General features: G+C 42.6%; 1 protein-coding gene across 7 annotated transcripts; it reads left to right on the top strand.

Annotated features, from left to right (window-relative positions):
• Positions 1–283: 283 nt before the first annotated feature.
• Positions 284–13,774, top strand: PTHLH (parathyroid hormone like hormone). Of its 7 annotated transcripts, XM_048052814.2 has the most exons (5): positions 284–483; positions 586–682; positions 3,106–3,228; positions 8,795–9,217; positions 13,270–13,774. In XM_048052814.2, the coding sequence occupies exons 3-5, from the start codon at positions 3,128–3,130 to the stop codon at positions 13,277–13,279; spliced, it is 534 nt and encodes a 177-aa protein (XP_047908771.1). In that variant the 5' UTR covers positions 284–483; positions 586–682; positions 3,106–3,127; the 3' UTR covers positions 13,280–13,774. The 7 variants fall into 7 exon arrangements, with proteins under 7 accessions (XP_047908771.1, XP_047908767.1, XP_047908766.1 ...); XM_048052810.2 differs by lacking the exons at positions 284–483; positions 586–682 and adding an exon at positions 751–1,994; XM_048052809.2 differs by lacking the exons at positions 284–483; positions 586–682 and adding an exon at positions 2,026–2,600.
• The last annotated feature ends 3,048 nt before the right edge of the window (positions 13,775–16,822 follow it).

Here is a 16,822-nt window from a genome sequence, read left to right on the forward strand (position 1 = left end):
GGCTTGTGGTGAGGCTAGGTAGCAGGAAGAGTTTGCTCACGGGTTAGGCATTTGTGTAGGTGGCAGGAGAAAAGCGCAGCGCCGCTTGTGCAGATGACAAACGGGCTCTGGGGGGGGCGGGTGCTGGGGGGGGGGGGGAAAGGGCACGGTATCATGGTATGATAGTAAGCCTTCTGAAAGGGTTTGGCACTGCTCAGTTCCTGCCATATTAGCGAAGCCATAGATTTTTTTTTTCCAAGCCCACTGAGGCAGAGATGAGGCAAACTCAGCCATAGGAAGGTGGTTAGTGATGTCACAAGTTCGGTCTTTTCAATAAAAGCAATAGAGAAGGGTCTCCCTCACTATATATATTAGGAGAAGCTTCTGTTCCTCATAATAAAAAGAGCAGCAAGGGAGAAAAGCACCTGCTTTAAAACGCTTTATTTAGCACTAACCTGTTGCAGGCAGAATAAAAATTCTGCAGGGCTGGATTTCTTTGAAAAGGTATTTCTTTTCTTTTTTTTTTCTTTTTCTTTCTCTCTCTTTTTATTTTTTATTTTTATTGATTTCACTTCTTTATTCCTTTTTTTTTTTTATTTTCTTAAGGATAGCACATAGTTCTGGAAGCGATTGCTGAGAAGATCAACCACTGTTGGCCAGGGTGATCTCTGAGAAGCACAGAGGGCTGTAACTCAAGCAAAAGGTGAAGTAATAAATTGTGAAGAAACTTCAATATTCCAAGTTTATAAAGGCTATTTATTTTTCCTGAGTCTGTAAGGGTTTTTTTTTTTTTTATTTCTGGAGGAAAGGAAATTCTAAAAATATTTGATGGACGTTTTACCATTAACACCAGCAATAGACCTATAAGTGTGGGGGGAGGCTGTTTTCAGGGGATGTCACAATTATTTTTAATTAGTCGAAAGGGTAGCATAAATCAAAGAAGCCTATTAGCTATACATTTTAATTTATAGCCTACCAGGTGTTCAGGGAATTTATTTACAGCATAAACGACTTAAGGTTTTCAGCATGATTTCTATTTCAGCTCGTACGTTTTCGGTTTTATTTGCCTGTGTGGTATGAAATTTGGCTGAGCTGGACTTTTTTTTTACTGTGGCAGCAAGAGCCGTTTAACGCCAGATAACTTACAGGTACAAAAGCGGATTGACGCGCCCAAGCCTTCTCCAGAAAACCTTCCACAATACGCGGAGAGGCTGAGAAGGAGCCACCACCCGGCACGCCTCAGCGTCCTGTTGAAGCCTGGGAGGGAGCTGGGGGAGTTTTGCTGTAAATCAGGCTGGCGGGGGGGCAGAAACAAGCCACCCCTCCGCGCCTGCCGACGGCGGTGCGCGCAGCGGAGCCCCGCGGGGTGTGCGCCGCCGCGGAGGGGCAAGGGGGCCAGGCGGGATGCTACGGAGCCGGCGGCTCCAGGTGCTTGGGTTGGTGCTGCCCGCCTGAGCAGGGCCACACCGAGTGGAGAGCCCGGCCCCTGCCGTCAAAAAGTTTTTCAGACGGGCTCGCAAGCGGTCTCCCTTTGGAGGAGCAGTCGGGGGATGGAGCGGGGGGGTGCACAGACCACCCCCGGCTTTTTTCCCTTCAGAAGAGCCGGGGGCAGTTTCTTGCGCCGGTTGGCTCTGTCATGGGGCGGGTGGTGTCACCTTTGGTTTTACACAAGTGTCTCCCTGGGATGGAAAATGGGTAGGGGGGCAGATCCCGGCGGGGCGTACCGGGATGGTCCCTCTCCCGCTCCGGCACCCGCACAGCAGCGCAACCTGCCACAGGCATTTGCAGCGCCCTGGCCAGACTGACTTCCACGGAGGGAGAGGCTGAAGGCGACAGAGGGAGAGGAGGAGAAAACTTTCCACTAATTTACTTTTTTGGCCAGGAGCGCTTGTGTTCATAGACGGCGAGTCCTTCCCCCAGCCCTCCCCCTTCGCCCCCCCTTCCCTTTACTAGCGTACAATTAACATCATTAGGCATCATCCCTCCAGCTAATAGGTGAACTGCGACGAAAAACGGTAGGTGTGTGAAAGGAAAGGCGGCGGGGATCCCAAGCTGGGGTTTTGGGGCTTGATCTGAAAACTGCCCCGATGATGGGGGATCGCCCTCTCCCTTCTGCCACGGCAGGGGAGGCGCTGACCTAGGGGTAAAGGCGGAGAGGGAGAGCGACGAGTCCGGCTGCAGAAGATGCGGAGAGCTTGGACGGAGTCCGCAGGGTCTGCTGCGTGCATGTGCTGTCGGGTGTTTCCCTTTCTTCGCTCCTTTTTGATTCCGGTCCCGAGAACCGCTTGATTTCTAGTCTTTTTGGCTGCGGGTATCCCGCCAGGGCTCTCGCTCTCTCCGCACATGTTCCTAGGGCGCCATCTCTTTGCAAAAAGCCTCCGTCCTCCCGCAGGTCTCCCAGAGGCTGCTCCGGGGCGTGTGAACATCGCAGGCTGCAGCGCGATCCAACCTGCGGAGCCCAGCATGCGTCCCAGCCCCCGCGCGTCCCCGGGCCACCGCTCCTGGTAGAGGAGCTCTCGGCTCCGCAGCCGGGCAGCGCTTTTTGCTCGAGGTCACTTGCCCTGGCTCAGCGCGGCCCCAGCTTTCCGGGAGGAAAGGACGTGAACCTAACTTTTGCAGAGGTATACTTAGAGAGGGATGGATAGATGCCTTTCCGCCCGCCCGAATCCGCGTGTGAGCGCGCGCGTGTGTTTACACGGAGGTTAGTTGAGCTGCTGTAGGGAATCTTTCCTTATCTGAAAGGAGGGCTGCTCTTGGAGCAGAAAGCCCTGGGACTGCCGCTTTCCAGTCCAGAACTGAACACGGCTCAGGGAGACAAACAGACGCGCTCCTCAGCCCGATTCAAATATGAGCTAGATTATTTTTTTTCCTCAACAAATATTAAGAGTGATCTTGCCTCCGGGCAGCGAGAGACAGAGAGAGGGAGGGAGGAAGAGAGCGAGAAGCAGACAGCAAGGAAGGGAGGGAGAGACGAAGCAAAGTTTGGAAGAAGTGAGCCGCTGTCGAGAGTTGAGAAAGTTTGTTTTTCCTTCGCAGCCTGGGAGCTGGGAGAGCCGACAGCAAGGGGCCGTTGCGGGACGGAGCTGGCGTATGTGTCTCTCGCGACTGACGCTCCTTTCCTTGCAGGTTTTAGGACCCGGAAGATACAATGTTCACTAAACTCTTCCAGCGGTGGAGTTTCGCAGTGTTCCTGCTGAGTTACTCCGTGCCCTCCTGCGGGAGATCAGTGGAGGGGATCAGCCGCCGACTGTGAGTTTATCTGGGGTTTTGTCTCGCTTCGGTCACGGTGCGGGTGGGCAGGGGGCCGGGGGACCCCCGGGGCCGGGGTGCAGCAGCCCCCAGCAGCGCTGCAGCGGGCGGCTCCGCGTTACCTGCCCCAGGTGCTCCCCCACGGGTTTGGTCTGAGCCACGGTCAGAAGGCGTTCGGGGCAGGGAAAGTGAAAGCTTCTGCCCTTACAAAACACTTAGGAAGGCAGTGTTGGAGCTGAGAGGCTCTTCTTCCATGGGGAGCAGCCGTGCAGCTGCAGTTTTAGTGTGCGCTGTTGCCCATGCACCTTTCTGCACCCCAGAAGGGTCCGGCCGGGGAGCAACCCGTTCCACCAAGCTCCTGGGGGTTACACCAAGTACTGCGTGCTTCTCTGGCACCGGCGTACAGCCAGTATTGATAAGGGAGGGGAAAACACACAGCAGTTGGGGCCATCACGAAACTGAGGCAATGAACAATTGCTTTGGATTTCTGTCACTTCAGCATTTTATTTTATTTTATTTTATTTTATTTTATTTTATTTTATTTTATTTTATTTTATTTTTTTATTTTATTTATTTTTCTAAAAGGAGATCAGTATCTGACTTAGAGGCAGAAGCATATTTTTGACAAATGCTAATGTAACTTAAGAGATTCTATCCAGGAAATGACCCTTTTGCTTCTTCCAAAATAATCACCATAGCTCATACTAGTGTCCCCTAGGCAAAGTGCAGTAGCGAAACCACTGGGCTGATGCAGGAGCAGTTGTCTAACACACGTAGCTAGCTCACTGGCTCTCACTGGACTTGCATCAGATTTTCTAAGGAAGAAACTCTTTGGTCATACTGTGGATGGCTGTCTTTTTACTAAGTTCAGAAGGAAGTCAGGTTGCAGAAAAAGGGTTAGAAAATCCAATCACAACATACAGAGAAACATGACAGAGCAAACTTAGTATCAAATGGATTTCCATGTAACTGTTCTGTTACATGCATAAGGACAAGATTTCCAAATACCACTTCCTCTGCCATTTAAACAACAAAAAAATCCCCTAGGTGAAGTGACTTCAGACACACCTAAACTTTGGCACCAAGCAGACAGCTGCTACAAATCTCCTACAGCAAATTGCGTAGAACATCGTATTACTGATAATGTTACAGTGTGTTCTTCCAAGCCTATTAGTGCTTAGCTTTTTTGTATGCCTGAAAACTACTGTTGAGATATTTCCTACATTTGAGACCATTTTCTTTGGCTATCCAGAGGATCCAAAATTCAGTTTCATAAACAAAAAATTAAAATAATTGAAGTACAGTCAAATGCTGTACTTCCTTGGCTAAGAAACTCTGAACTGGATCCAAGCCAAATTTGTTAAAAAAGAAATGCTTAGAAATAATGTTTTTCTTTTTGAAGTTAGCATTGTTCTAACACTTGTTTTTAAAGGTCAGAATTAGAGTTCTTCCCACCATCCCCATTCCATCCTGGCTGGGTGAAAAAAAGTGGAAGCTAAACAGCTGAAATGTATTTCTCAGCTCCCTCTTTGCTATGGCATGTAAAACACACACAAGAAACCAGTTAGCTGTCAGTTAGTGGCATGCACGCAGTTTTGTTTGTGGGTACAACACAAACACAGACACCACACTCAAACATGTGTCCTGTTTTAATACCACCACAAACCATTCCTAGAGTTAATGGTTAATAACTCACTTAAGCCTAGAGATATTTTTTTCACTCATAGGCTTAAACCAGTAACGGATGAAAATACTAAAGTACATTATTATAGCCATGCAAAAATAATCAAAATGACATAGGCCTAGTTCTACAGACTTTACTAAGGCAAATCTCCCAAGGAAAGCAATAGCAAATTGTCCCAGGAAAAGATTGCCAGACATATTATTTGTTATACAAATGTTTTACTGACTAGAGAACTTCTGAGAAACCCCGTAATGCCTCAAAGTGAAATTAAATATTTTTATCAGCGTGACCAGACACTGCAGCACTGTGTCCCCAGATCTGTAGAACATATTTTTCCTAACGCCGAGATAGGTTGAGCAGCTTTTACTCCCTTTGGAGCCAGTGGCAAGGGCACTCAGTCTTGCAAAACCCAGACAGAGAGCTGACTGAGTCCTTTCTCCTATTCTGCTGAACAGACCCAACATGAACAGTCAAGGATAATAACAATTAAATAAGAGCAACTCTGAGACAGAAAGTTGTTGCTTGAAGAAGGTTGCTTCTCAATGACGCTAGTTATCTAGTGAAAAAAAAAGAAGAATTTGCCTGAAAAGAACAGCTTATCTGGAAGTACATGCTTAATATCTGAATAGGTTTCTACTGTTCTCCCAATAATCAGACATTAAGTCTCATATGCACATAGTGTACTTGGATACAGCAATTAGTTTGGGCACTCTGGTCAAATACATACCATCACCAACCTTCTCTCAAAAGTGCCTACCACAAGTCAGCTTAGCATTTTCTGCATTAGGTTTGGGGTCAGACTCTTTCCTTGAATGAGGTGCATTTATAGAAGGATGGAAGGGACCTCTAGTGGGTCATCTTAATGCTAACAGCCTAATTTTATTTTATTTTATTTTTACATATCATTCCCAATATGTGAACACAATCATTTCTGTTTCCATTGCCTTCCTACTCTGTGTGTGTGGGTGAGACGTTGTTGATATCTGCAGTATGAAGCACTTCTTACATCAGCCTTCTTGGGCAAGTATTTTCCCCTGATCTACAAACATAGTAGTTGTTTGAGTAACATAATGGAAGGAGGCAGAAGGTCAAAGAGATATATATCTACCACAGCTTCTTCATTTTAGGGAGATTTTTGATCTAGAGCATACAAAGGAAATTGGTAGGCAAAATGTAATCCTTCAGTCTGGCTGAGTAATAGAAGTCATGTGAAATGTAACACTATGTAACGTTATACAATCATCTGGAATAGCAGAATGTTATTTGGGGCCAGACTTGATGCTAAATATCATACAGACATTTAAACAGAAACCCACCCTCTCTTTGGCACACTGACCTATCACATGTTTATCCCTGCATTATTTTGGAAATGCATACTCTCATAAGATGTAGATCTCGTAATGCTGTTTGACTGTCTTGTGTGTACTGGAACCAGATCTTTAGGTTTCAGCTCTGTAAAATGGAATAGGTTTTCAATCAAGAGTACTTTAATAACAGGCTTTGGAGATTCAAGATTTTGTCACAGTGGGTAAATTGACCAAATACACATTACAGGATTAAGGCAGTTTTAGGTTGTCTGTGATAAAAGGAATTATTCTTTACTTTACAACAGGCAGTAGGAAAGCTTTGCTCATCACATGAGACATACTATTTTAGACTCAGTAAAGCACTAAGATTTTGTATACTTTTTTCAGACTAGAGGAATGAAAGGAAAACTGCATTTCACATGAAAAAAAAAAAGGGAAAATAATTTACTGAAGCTAGGAAAGTAATGTGAACCACAATGGACAGCTTGACAAACAGCACAGGATTTTGCCATTCAGAGGAGTCCAAGGTGCTAGTTTTATTAGCACACTTGCAAATCAGATTGACCTTAATGAGAAGGTTGTTCGAGACGGCTATTGGAGAGCTGCACTGGTCAAAATAATTCTCCTGGGGGAGATCTTGAGCTTGCGTTAATGGTCACAGCTGCGCTGAAGGGAATGAAACAATATAGGTTGAGTTCAGTATTATCATATTGCATGTTTACTTAGAGACATGAGTTGAAGAGCATAAAATACATGTCCTAAGGCCTGAACTCATCTAAAACTCATCTGATTATGGGACACTTAAAACATCATAGACAATGTTTGGCCAAACGTGTGCTCACAAACCTGAGTATACCTAGGCCTGGTTTTAGGCGAGCATACCTGCTTCATCACTTCATGCTAAAACAACAGTCATCTGTTAGTCTTACAGGGGGATGGGAGAAAGCTGGTGTTTGAATTTTACACTGAGCAATTGAGATGTAGTATCACTTGAACTAACCAGTTGGACCCAATACAAATTGCAGATTTGCAAAGACAAATAGTGAAGGGGTCTTAAACCAATGCTACATAAAGTTGCCAACCTCAAATAACTTTATTGTTGATCAAATCACAAATCTCAAGTGTTTGGCTGAAGGGACTGAGAAAGATAAATTACAGAACACTTCCAATAATTTAACACACTTTGTCCACCACATTTAGAAACCTTGCAGGATAATTAGGGAAGGGATGGAAGGAAGGAATAGTCACTCACAGTTATGTCTTCTCCCATTTCACCCACATTGAGAAACAACTGTGTATCCACTAGCTGACCAAATGATTATACGACAGGCAAGGCAGTGAATTCATTTTCTTTGGCCAGTAAGAACGCAGTCACATGCAGTACCCTAATGCAAGATGAGAGGATACATCGCCAATCTCAGCACACTGAAGTAGGGCAATCGGAAGGATAAACTCTATTATAGCATGCATGGGAACATAACTAAAATCCCAGCCTGTGCTCTTTCTGTTGTTCACAGTGCAGCTGTGCGTCTATCCCACACCAAGGAAAAAGCATGCATTTTCTCACAGTTCTTTATTATCCAGGTGCCACTTGTATCTTCTTTCCTCAGACATTTCATACTTTTTTTGCCAGTACATCTCTAAAAGACAGATATCTAACTATCTCCTAATTCCTCAAAAACTAGAAAGAGGTTAGTGAACCGTAATACCATGAACTTTAAAAGAGTACCAGAGACCCACACGAACAAAGCAGATGTGTGGAAGATGTGGAAGATGATCCAGTGAAGAGGGCTAGTGTAAAACTCAGAGAGCACAGAAGCCAAGAAGTTCATACTGGCCCCAGAAGTTCACACTTGAAAGGAACACCAGGAAGGCATCTAAAGCCATAATTAGACACAAGTGGCCAAGCAGTAAAGTCAACAGGAGCGGCTGATGCTCATGCTGCTGTTGCACAAGCTGCCTCTCCGGATAGCTCATTAAGGATTGAAGTGCCTATGCTTTAGGCACCCAAATCTGACCATTTTTCCATTAAACTTCTGCAATTGCACATACTTAAATTTAGAACTGAAATGCACTTTTATGCATTTATTTATATTTTCAAAGTACATGAATGAGCAGAAGAAAATTATTAGAATGATGCTGTATAAACACTGCTTCCAGCTTCAGTACTTGTTATTCCTTCTCTTGCCCAACTGCAGTGCTCCATTACCTGACCCCTTGGTTTTCATATATCTCACAACTGTCTTCCTGGTTTTACTGCCTGAAGTGTGATGTATTAAGAGTTTTAATGCTCCTCTAGAATAGAGTAGTGACTAATCCAACTTCAGGCCCACTGGTCTGTGATCGGTCAGATGAGAATTACTACCAGCTTAGGTCTTTTCCTTCTTCTCTGTAGAGAGCAGTTACTCAGAAGCAGGACTTGCTCCCATGATCTGACTTAACTGGGTGTCTCCAAGCCTGAGAGCTGACACAGGCAGTCACTGTCAGAGGAGAGAGGAGCTTTGCCAAGCAATGGGCAATAAATGGGCAATAAATCCTAATTGTCTCTTTCCCCTCTGCTCTTCTCTTTCTTTAGCAAACGGGCTGTATCAGAGCACCAGCTACTGCATGACAAGGGCAAGTCAATCCAAGATCTACGAAGAAGAATATTCCTTCAAAATTTAATTGAAGGTGTCAACACTGCAGAAATCCGTGCAACGTCAGAGGTTTCACCTAACCCTAAGCCTGCTACAAACACAAAGAACTATCCTGTCCGATTTGGCAGTGAAGATGAGGGCAGATACCTAACTCAGGAGACAAACAAATCACAGACCTACAAGGAACAACCCCTGAAGGTATCGGGCAAGAAAAAGAAAGCAAAGCCTGGAAAACGTAAGGAACAAGAGAAGAAAAAGAGGCGAGCCCGCTCTGCTTGGCTAAATTCTGACATGTATGGAAGCAGCATGACTGAGAGCCCACTCTTGGACAACTCTGTTACTACACATAATCATATTTTAAGGTAATTCTACTACATCCTTTCCACAGGCATAATATATATTTACTGAAATTGTTATCTTTCTGTGCATGAGGTCAAGGCATTGTTTAAGTCTGGAATAGTAGCACACCTTTATGGCTATAGCTGGGTAGTAGCATTTCCAGCAGTGCACTGTCTCAGGGTGCTTTCTGGCAGTAAGTACCCTGTCCACTTTGCACTGGCAAATCTGCACCCAGGAAAGCAAGCGTTTTACTTCTGGCCAGAAAGCCACTATTACTAGAGGATATACACCAAAGAGTCTTCCCTTGCTATGACAAACAATTCTAGTAAACTGCTTGCTTATTGCCAAAACGAGCTTCCCAAAACTGTGTAGCAAGAGAAGTTTTTCTGATAAAAGAAAGCACATCATAGCCATTAAAATTCCCTATTCTACTTTAACTGTAGTGTCTGTCTCTTCAGATCTTGGTCCCACACGTGGGCTTCAGCTGATTGAAAGCTTTGAGTTTTATTTAAGGCTCTGCATCTATAAAATGGTGAAGTTTTCTTTCCTCCCTCTCAACGCCTCCCCTTTTTGGCAACTTTCTTACCCTTACTTTACAGTTTTTCATTTTACTGTTTAACCTTAGGGGAGAACATGGAAAATTTCTCTCTTAGTAATATCTGCAAACAATGCAGACCAGCCTTTTGCCATAAAATTTTCCCTGCCATTAGGACTTTTTAATTCAGCTCTATCCTTTTGCCAACTTGTGAAACAATTACGTTGCTGCTCAAAAATGTTGAGCATTGCTTTTGGAGAGAGATGTGCTTTTCTCACATATGACAGTGAAGGGTTTTCAGGGAAGAGGCGACCTGAAGACTTAAGTGGAGGTGCCCCAAGCGACTCATCCACTTGCAGTCATCTTGGTTTGAATGGAGGTCAGCATACTTGCAGGCAAATCTAAGCAGTCCTCTCCCCAGTTCTCCTCAAATGTTTGTATTTTCAACAGTAAAAAAAAAAAATAAAAAAAAATGCTTTTCTCTCCTCCTCCCCATCTGCTTTGGCAGCATAAGACAAAATAGAAGTGCCACTTGCTCACAGTATGTCCCTTAGAAAGGAATGCCAGCTGTGGGACTTACTAAAATTCAGTCTTTCGTTAAGCTTTACAGGGCACAGTGTGCAGTGTACTCCATTGCCTCAACTTCTGCTGGCATCTACACAAGTTACTGGTGTCCAGAGCTACGCATTCAGCATCCCTGACCATATAGCATTTAGCATGTCTCTAACAGTCAGTAGTGGGGTAAGAGAGGATGGTTTTGTCCCAGTGACCTAGGAAAGGCACACTCTGGTAGTCCTCTCATGAGATGTCTGAAGTTGTAACAGCTCTTAAGGAACTGCAGTGGCAGCAGTGTCTTCAGCACATAGAAATCTTGAATGTAGGAAAAAAAACACCAAGGGCATTTTCACTGTTTCTTTGGTTGTCTATCCAAAGGGAGCTGTAAAAGAATGACAGATACAGTCCTGTTGATTGTCTGAATTTAGTCTTTCTGTTTCAAGCATGGTTGGATTGCTGAAGGTAGTCAGCTTCACCTTGGAGTCCTGAATTAGTTTTACCTTCCTGATATTATTCCCCAAGATGCAGTATTACACCAGGGACAGAAACACAGCATAGATTCCTAAAGAGGCCCTATATTGTGCAGATTTGGCTGAAGAAAATAAAGCAAAGAGAAGCCCTGAAACAAGAAAACAAAATTCCTCCCTTAAAAGGACAGAACATAATATGATAGTTCCACTCTGTTATTGCATAAAGTTGCAATTATCCCAGTAGGCTGACAAAAGATATTATTTCTAAACTTCAAAGCAAGACCAACTCCATGCCACGTACTTTAGATAGCAGAAGTCAGGTTCAAAGTAGTTTCCTATGCGGTTATTGGCACATAGTGGGCAAGCACATTTTAGATGGAGGGACGACTGCATCTTGGTGAGGTTGATTCCTCACCTGCACCAAGCTAAATCAGGGACTTTATCTGTTGGTGGGAGACAAGGAAGGCACATGCAGACAGGATATCCATATGCTACATCACTAGAAGCTGCTTTTGTAGCATCTCTAAGGCTATCTGACACTTAGGAGAAGCATCACTACTTCGTAGTGAAGAAATAGATGTGCATAATGCAGCAGCCTGCTTTTCACTGTATCTCTGTGCTTTCTTTCTGCTCAACAGGCTGAACTAAAATCCCCATGCCCTCTCTGGCATTCCCTCTGGCCAATCTCAATCCCAAAATTTTGGGTTTAGATCTGAAAAAAAAAAAAAAGACAAGAAATGACCTGCACTCTAGATCTTTTGACTTATTACAAGAAGTATCTCATAAAGTAGCCATTCTTGCAAAATCAGAGACCAAATCACAGAAAGCATCTTGCAAGTAGTCATTAGTATGGAGACCATTGTCAAGATGTGGCTTAGCTTAAACTCTACAACAAAGAGTAAAATCCAAGCCAGAGTGAAAATGTCATCCTCTTAAAAACAGGCCTACATAGTGCAGACACACATATACAGTCATACTCTATGAATTGTGTGTCATTATTATACCGTAGCCTGAATACACCCTAATATTACCCTAGTTAATTATTATGGAGCTTCATACTAACATTTCCATTCCAGGCACTTAAAAATTCTTTCTCCTTGACATTCCAGCTATATACCCATTCCAATTCAATTAAACTGTTATTACCTAATTTCCTAAGAAACCTTTCAAATGAGTAAACTCCCTAATGCTAAATGTAGTCTAACTTTCAATGTGCACATACAAAAAAAAAATACTCAGACTCTCAAGGATTTGTTTTTTTGTGTGTGTCTCACGCCCACACACGTCTGCCATGTGGAACACTACCCACAGCTTTGGTGATCCATCCAGCAGCGGAGAGAATCACACTCTATGCTATAGCTTTGCATTTCGCCCTATAGCTGTTTCCCAGAGAACTGAAGTGCATTACAGAAATGTGCTGTTCACAGCAGCAGAAGGGAAAAAAGCCCAACCCTTCAGCATTTCCTGCAGCACTGCTAAGAAATAACTTAAAATAATATTGTAGTGCAAGTATTACACAGGCTGGATAGAAGCTGGCTCTGCTTTTGTTCTCCCATGTTCACAAAGGGAGGATTACAGAAATCATATAAGCACACCAGTGTCCCTTAGAAAGTCCTCAAATCTTAGGGCTGTGTACAACCAAACTCTGAATGTTTCAGCTCTGACTGAATGCAACAGGAATCAGAGCTTAACACGAGATGCTCATTTTCTTTTTGGTCCGAGCCATTTGGCTTACAAAGGGAGAGTTTCAGGAATATATTCTCTGCATTTATTCATATACTTAAAGAGACATGCCATCAAGGATCTGTTCACTTCAAGACCCGAGCAGACTTTAATGAAGTAAAACTCATGGACGTGACAGTATAGAAATACACACCTTTAAGATAAAGAGGCCCCTTGCCTAACAGGTGGCCTATCAGTGGACCAAGACAGATTTGGTCAAGATAGCCTAAATAATCCCATGGGACAGTTTTAATAAGAAGCTAGGCATTGCACCCAAACAGTTAACACAATAAGGACATGATTGCTAGAGTGTTCAAAAAGGACTTGCTTTTTTTTTTTATCTTCAAATCAGATTTCTCATTTCTCCAATTATGTTTTTTTGTTGTTGTTGTTGTTTTGTTTTTTGTTTGGTTGTTTTTTTTCCTTTCAGTGCTTGGCATATTTATTACAGGTTGATAATTTTTTTTCTACCCATAGCTGTCAGGAATCTTCTTGTGTAAGGCCCTAAGAAAACTAAAGCTCCTTCCTATTTGTCTGAATGTACAACAAAGTGGAACAGATGGTCTCATTTTCATGATAAACTGCAGATCTTCATACTGCCAGCTGCATTACACTGAAGGAAATAGAGATTTTGAAATGATGTCTAATACTGTAATACTGTTAAACAGGTCTTATTAGTGCAAATATTTACTAGCAAGGCACATCCATTATAGTCTGTGGAACTCTTGCTGTTAATTTTGAGTCTATGTATTTGAAGTGAAAGTTAATGTTTTCTATTTTTTCTGCTCCACAGGAGGCGCTGATATTTTCAGCAAGACATCTTTGGAAGACGTATTGCAGTATTCTGTAATAGTGAACATATGGGAAGTATTAAAATATTTATTACCTGTAAATATTGTAAATGCTCAGAATAAAACTTTTTTCCCCCATTGCTCTCTGAAACTGCACATTTGGTTATTGTGATTTTTTTTTTTTTTGGCTAATGCTAAGACAATTATTATTGTCACATTTACCGTAATTTATTTTGTTGACTGGTGTATTTATTTTGTGAACGTATCTTGGTGCTGCTGACTTTCTATATTTTTTTGTAACATAATGCACTTTAGATATACATATCGAGTACATTGATAACTGACATAAAATGTTCGTGTTTTGTGGTTGACTTCAATGAATGCCTATACACAATTGTTCAAACTGATTTTCCTCTGTGCATGTATAATAGCAGTATTTTAAAATTTGTAAAGAATGTCTAATAAAATATAATCTAATTAAAACATGACTCAAAAGGAGAAATGTGTCCTTGAGGAATTTCAAGAGCAGGAACATCATTTTTTTCTTTATTATATTTGAAAATTATTTTAAATTTAATGTGTTTACATTGATTCAAGCTCCCACATTTTCACATTAGCTTTTACTTAAAAATCACTCAGAACATATTTTGTTCCAGTGCTCTATTTCAAGTGCACTGAGTCGCTGAACAACCTGGGGGCACCGCCATATAGCTCGGACCCCACTACAGGGAAAGCACAATTCCCAACCTTTCCAGCCACAAGCCCTATAAATGCTAAATCATTCCACTCTCCAATTGAGAGGATGTGAAAAGCAACCCCATGGGATGCACAACTTACTGCACTCTTGGAAGGTACTCATACATCACACCTTGTCATCTTGTTCAGAATGAGACAGACAGCAATATCCTCAGCTCCCACCAACTTTACCCAAATATGAAAATGTCTACCACAGGAGTGGAGTCTCATCTCTGCACTTCGGAGCCACACAGTCTTAATGTTTAAAGAAGGAGGGTGAAAAAAAAAAGTGCTTTCTGGGTGAATTTATAAAGAGAAAAATAAAATATTGGAAACTGCAGTAGGTGACACATCAATAGGTACTGTTACACTGCTTGAATTACTTTCTCTTCTCCCACCACTAAGATGCCTCACATGGCTCTGTTTCTGAAAAACATCTACCTTAATTTTACTTCTGTCTTACTCCCATAGATAATTGCAGTTAAGAGGGAGACCGTCTTCTCTTGATGGCCACTGGCTGAAGAAAACATCAGAAAAAAAATATGATCTCCTATCATTTCTTATAAATGAACATATGAGTCTTGCTTCCTATCCCTTTTGCTACCACCCACATATTAATCACAACAGCTGCTGTGGGGGCAACTTGAATAAAGGAAATTGTTTCACACAGATAGCTGTACTTTGTAAAATCCTACTGAATTTCCTCTGTTTCACTCCCTTAACATCAGCAACATCAGAAAAATGCATGCGTGGAAAAATAAATTACAAATCCTGGGAATTTAAAGATATTTCTTGTAATTGCTGCTCCATTCTGTACTTGCCAAGCTTTTATTTTTTATTCTTCTTCCCTTTTTTTTAAGTGCCATCTTTTTCCATTGCCAAAGTACAGCCATCATATAATTTAAAACAGATGTCTTTCTGCTCTCTACCCAATCTTGCAGAAAACTACCTCCGTGGAAACACTAACAGCAAAAAAAAGTGAGAAAAACATACTCATCCTCCCCCATCCACTTCTATGAAGTGTGAAATTCTATGCTTCATTAAGTCCAGTTAATTACTACACCCACCAAGCACATGACTATTGTTTCCTTTTCAGATGAAAAATGTTACACATGGTGAAATGTAGTACAATTTCAGGGTTGCATTAAAGAAAAAAGGCATGGTTCTTGCACATTTTCAACTTGGCCTCCTTGCACATCCTGCCTATTTATAGTATCCAGCTAATGCTTGGATTTATACAACTGAAGTTAACTGCAATACATTTAGAAGATGATTTTGCATCAGGATTACCAGTGTATCTCAGCTGGAACTGAAATCTAAAACTACAGTGAGCAGAAGCAATTTATCTTTGTCGGAAAGGATGATCCTTGGCAAAGAGAGTACCTGAAGAGCATAAAACAAAAGCAGAAAACCTAAATGTTAAACCTTGGCTCTGTAAACCTTGACACTTCATAAAAGAAGGCCTGATTTTGTAACACCTCCAGTCTCCCATATATCTTTACAACATCCATCAAGGATTTCCAATTTACTAGCTCCTATCAAATTTGCAATTGCAGCAAATTTAACAACAGTCTTGTTTTTTCTTATAGATCATTACACAGGACTTCCATCTATGGGTCCTGTGGTTCTCAGACTATGGTTTGAAAATCACTGCTGCAGACCACTGGATTTAGCCTTGCAAAGTTGAATGCAAATCTTTTTGAGCTCTACGCCCTATTTCAGAGAGAAGCTATAGAAATTTTGTCTTGCTAATTGGGGGGTGGGGGGGGGGGCAATGACTAAAATCTTCAAGAGACTTCAGTTGTTCAGACAGGTCAACTCCAGTGATTCAACTTGCCTCAGAAACCCTGCAATAGTCAAGGACTTATCCTGATATTTTCCTGTATAAAGGATGTCAAATTTAAGGTATGTTTATTTCAGAGGCGAAAAATAGTGGTGCTAGAGCTTCAACCTTTGCATTATCTGACCTCCTGAAAGATTACCCTCTTACGTTACTGTATGCCTGCCCACTTGATTTTCTACATGGCACATTTGCACAGTTAACATGCCTAAAATAGACGGCATAATGGATAGTGAGGCACTCCAAGAGTTTGAAAGTACCAGAGGGAAGGTTGCTCACACAGCTTTCATTTGGCCTCTCTGCTGACACACTACTGTCAGGGCTGGGATCACATTACCAGATGTTACAGTTCTTCTGCCACCTATTTTCTCTTCCTTCTCCACCTCCTCTGCTTTCTCTCCACCTCTGCATCCATGCCTCTGTCCTTTTCCTCTGGCAAAACCAAAATCCACTTTTTCTCTTTTAATCCTGTATCACCTGCTCCTGCACTTTCCTTAGATTACCGTCTCTGCTCCCACCTGTCACTATCCCTCTCCTCACCCCTCCTTTCTTCATCACATCTAAGGTCTTTTCAACTGTTTTTCCACTGGTTTCAATCCACTCTCCATCTTCCCTTCTCTTTGGCCAGCTAAATCCAACCCTCACCTCACACACTTCAGCTTCCTTCATCAGTTTCCTGGCTCAGCAAGTCCTTCCTCCATATTCTGGCTCACATCCACTGATGTTGTTCTTCTCTAAGGTCTATGTCCCAGGTTTTCTCCTGCTGGGTTATTCTCTCCCCTCAGCAGCTGTACCAGCTTCCTCCTGCTCTCTACCCACCTGTTAGCAGAAAAAACAACCTAGGCAGAGCAGGGAAGCTTCCTGTTCATAACTGATTTATGCAGCTCCATCCCAACATCTTTTTCCAAACTCCTGGCTAAGCAGGCACCACATGGAAAGCTTGCTTTTGTCCTTGTAGTTTCTGAACATGAACCTGCTCA

The sequence above is a fragment of the Anser cygnoides genome, chromosome 1, assembly GCF_040182565.1.
Source record: "Anser cygnoides isolate HZ-2024a breed goose chromosome 1, Taihu_goose_T2T_genome, whole genome shotgun sequence".
Lineage (NCBI taxonomy): Eukaryota > Metazoa > Chordata > Aves > Anseriformes > Anatidae > Anser > Anser cygnoides.

What these genes read in the sequence shown, in the direction of transcription:
- PTHLH (XM_048052814.2), top strand. Translation starts at nt 3,128, where the DNA reads ATGTTCACTAAACTCTTCCAGCGGTGGAGTTTCGCAGTGTTCCTGCTG. An exon ending in GAGGGGATCAGCCGCCGACT is followed by an intron (nt 3,229 to 8,794) that starts GTGAGTTTATCT and finishes CTCTTTCTTTAG; the next exon opens with CAAACGGGCTGTATCAGAGC.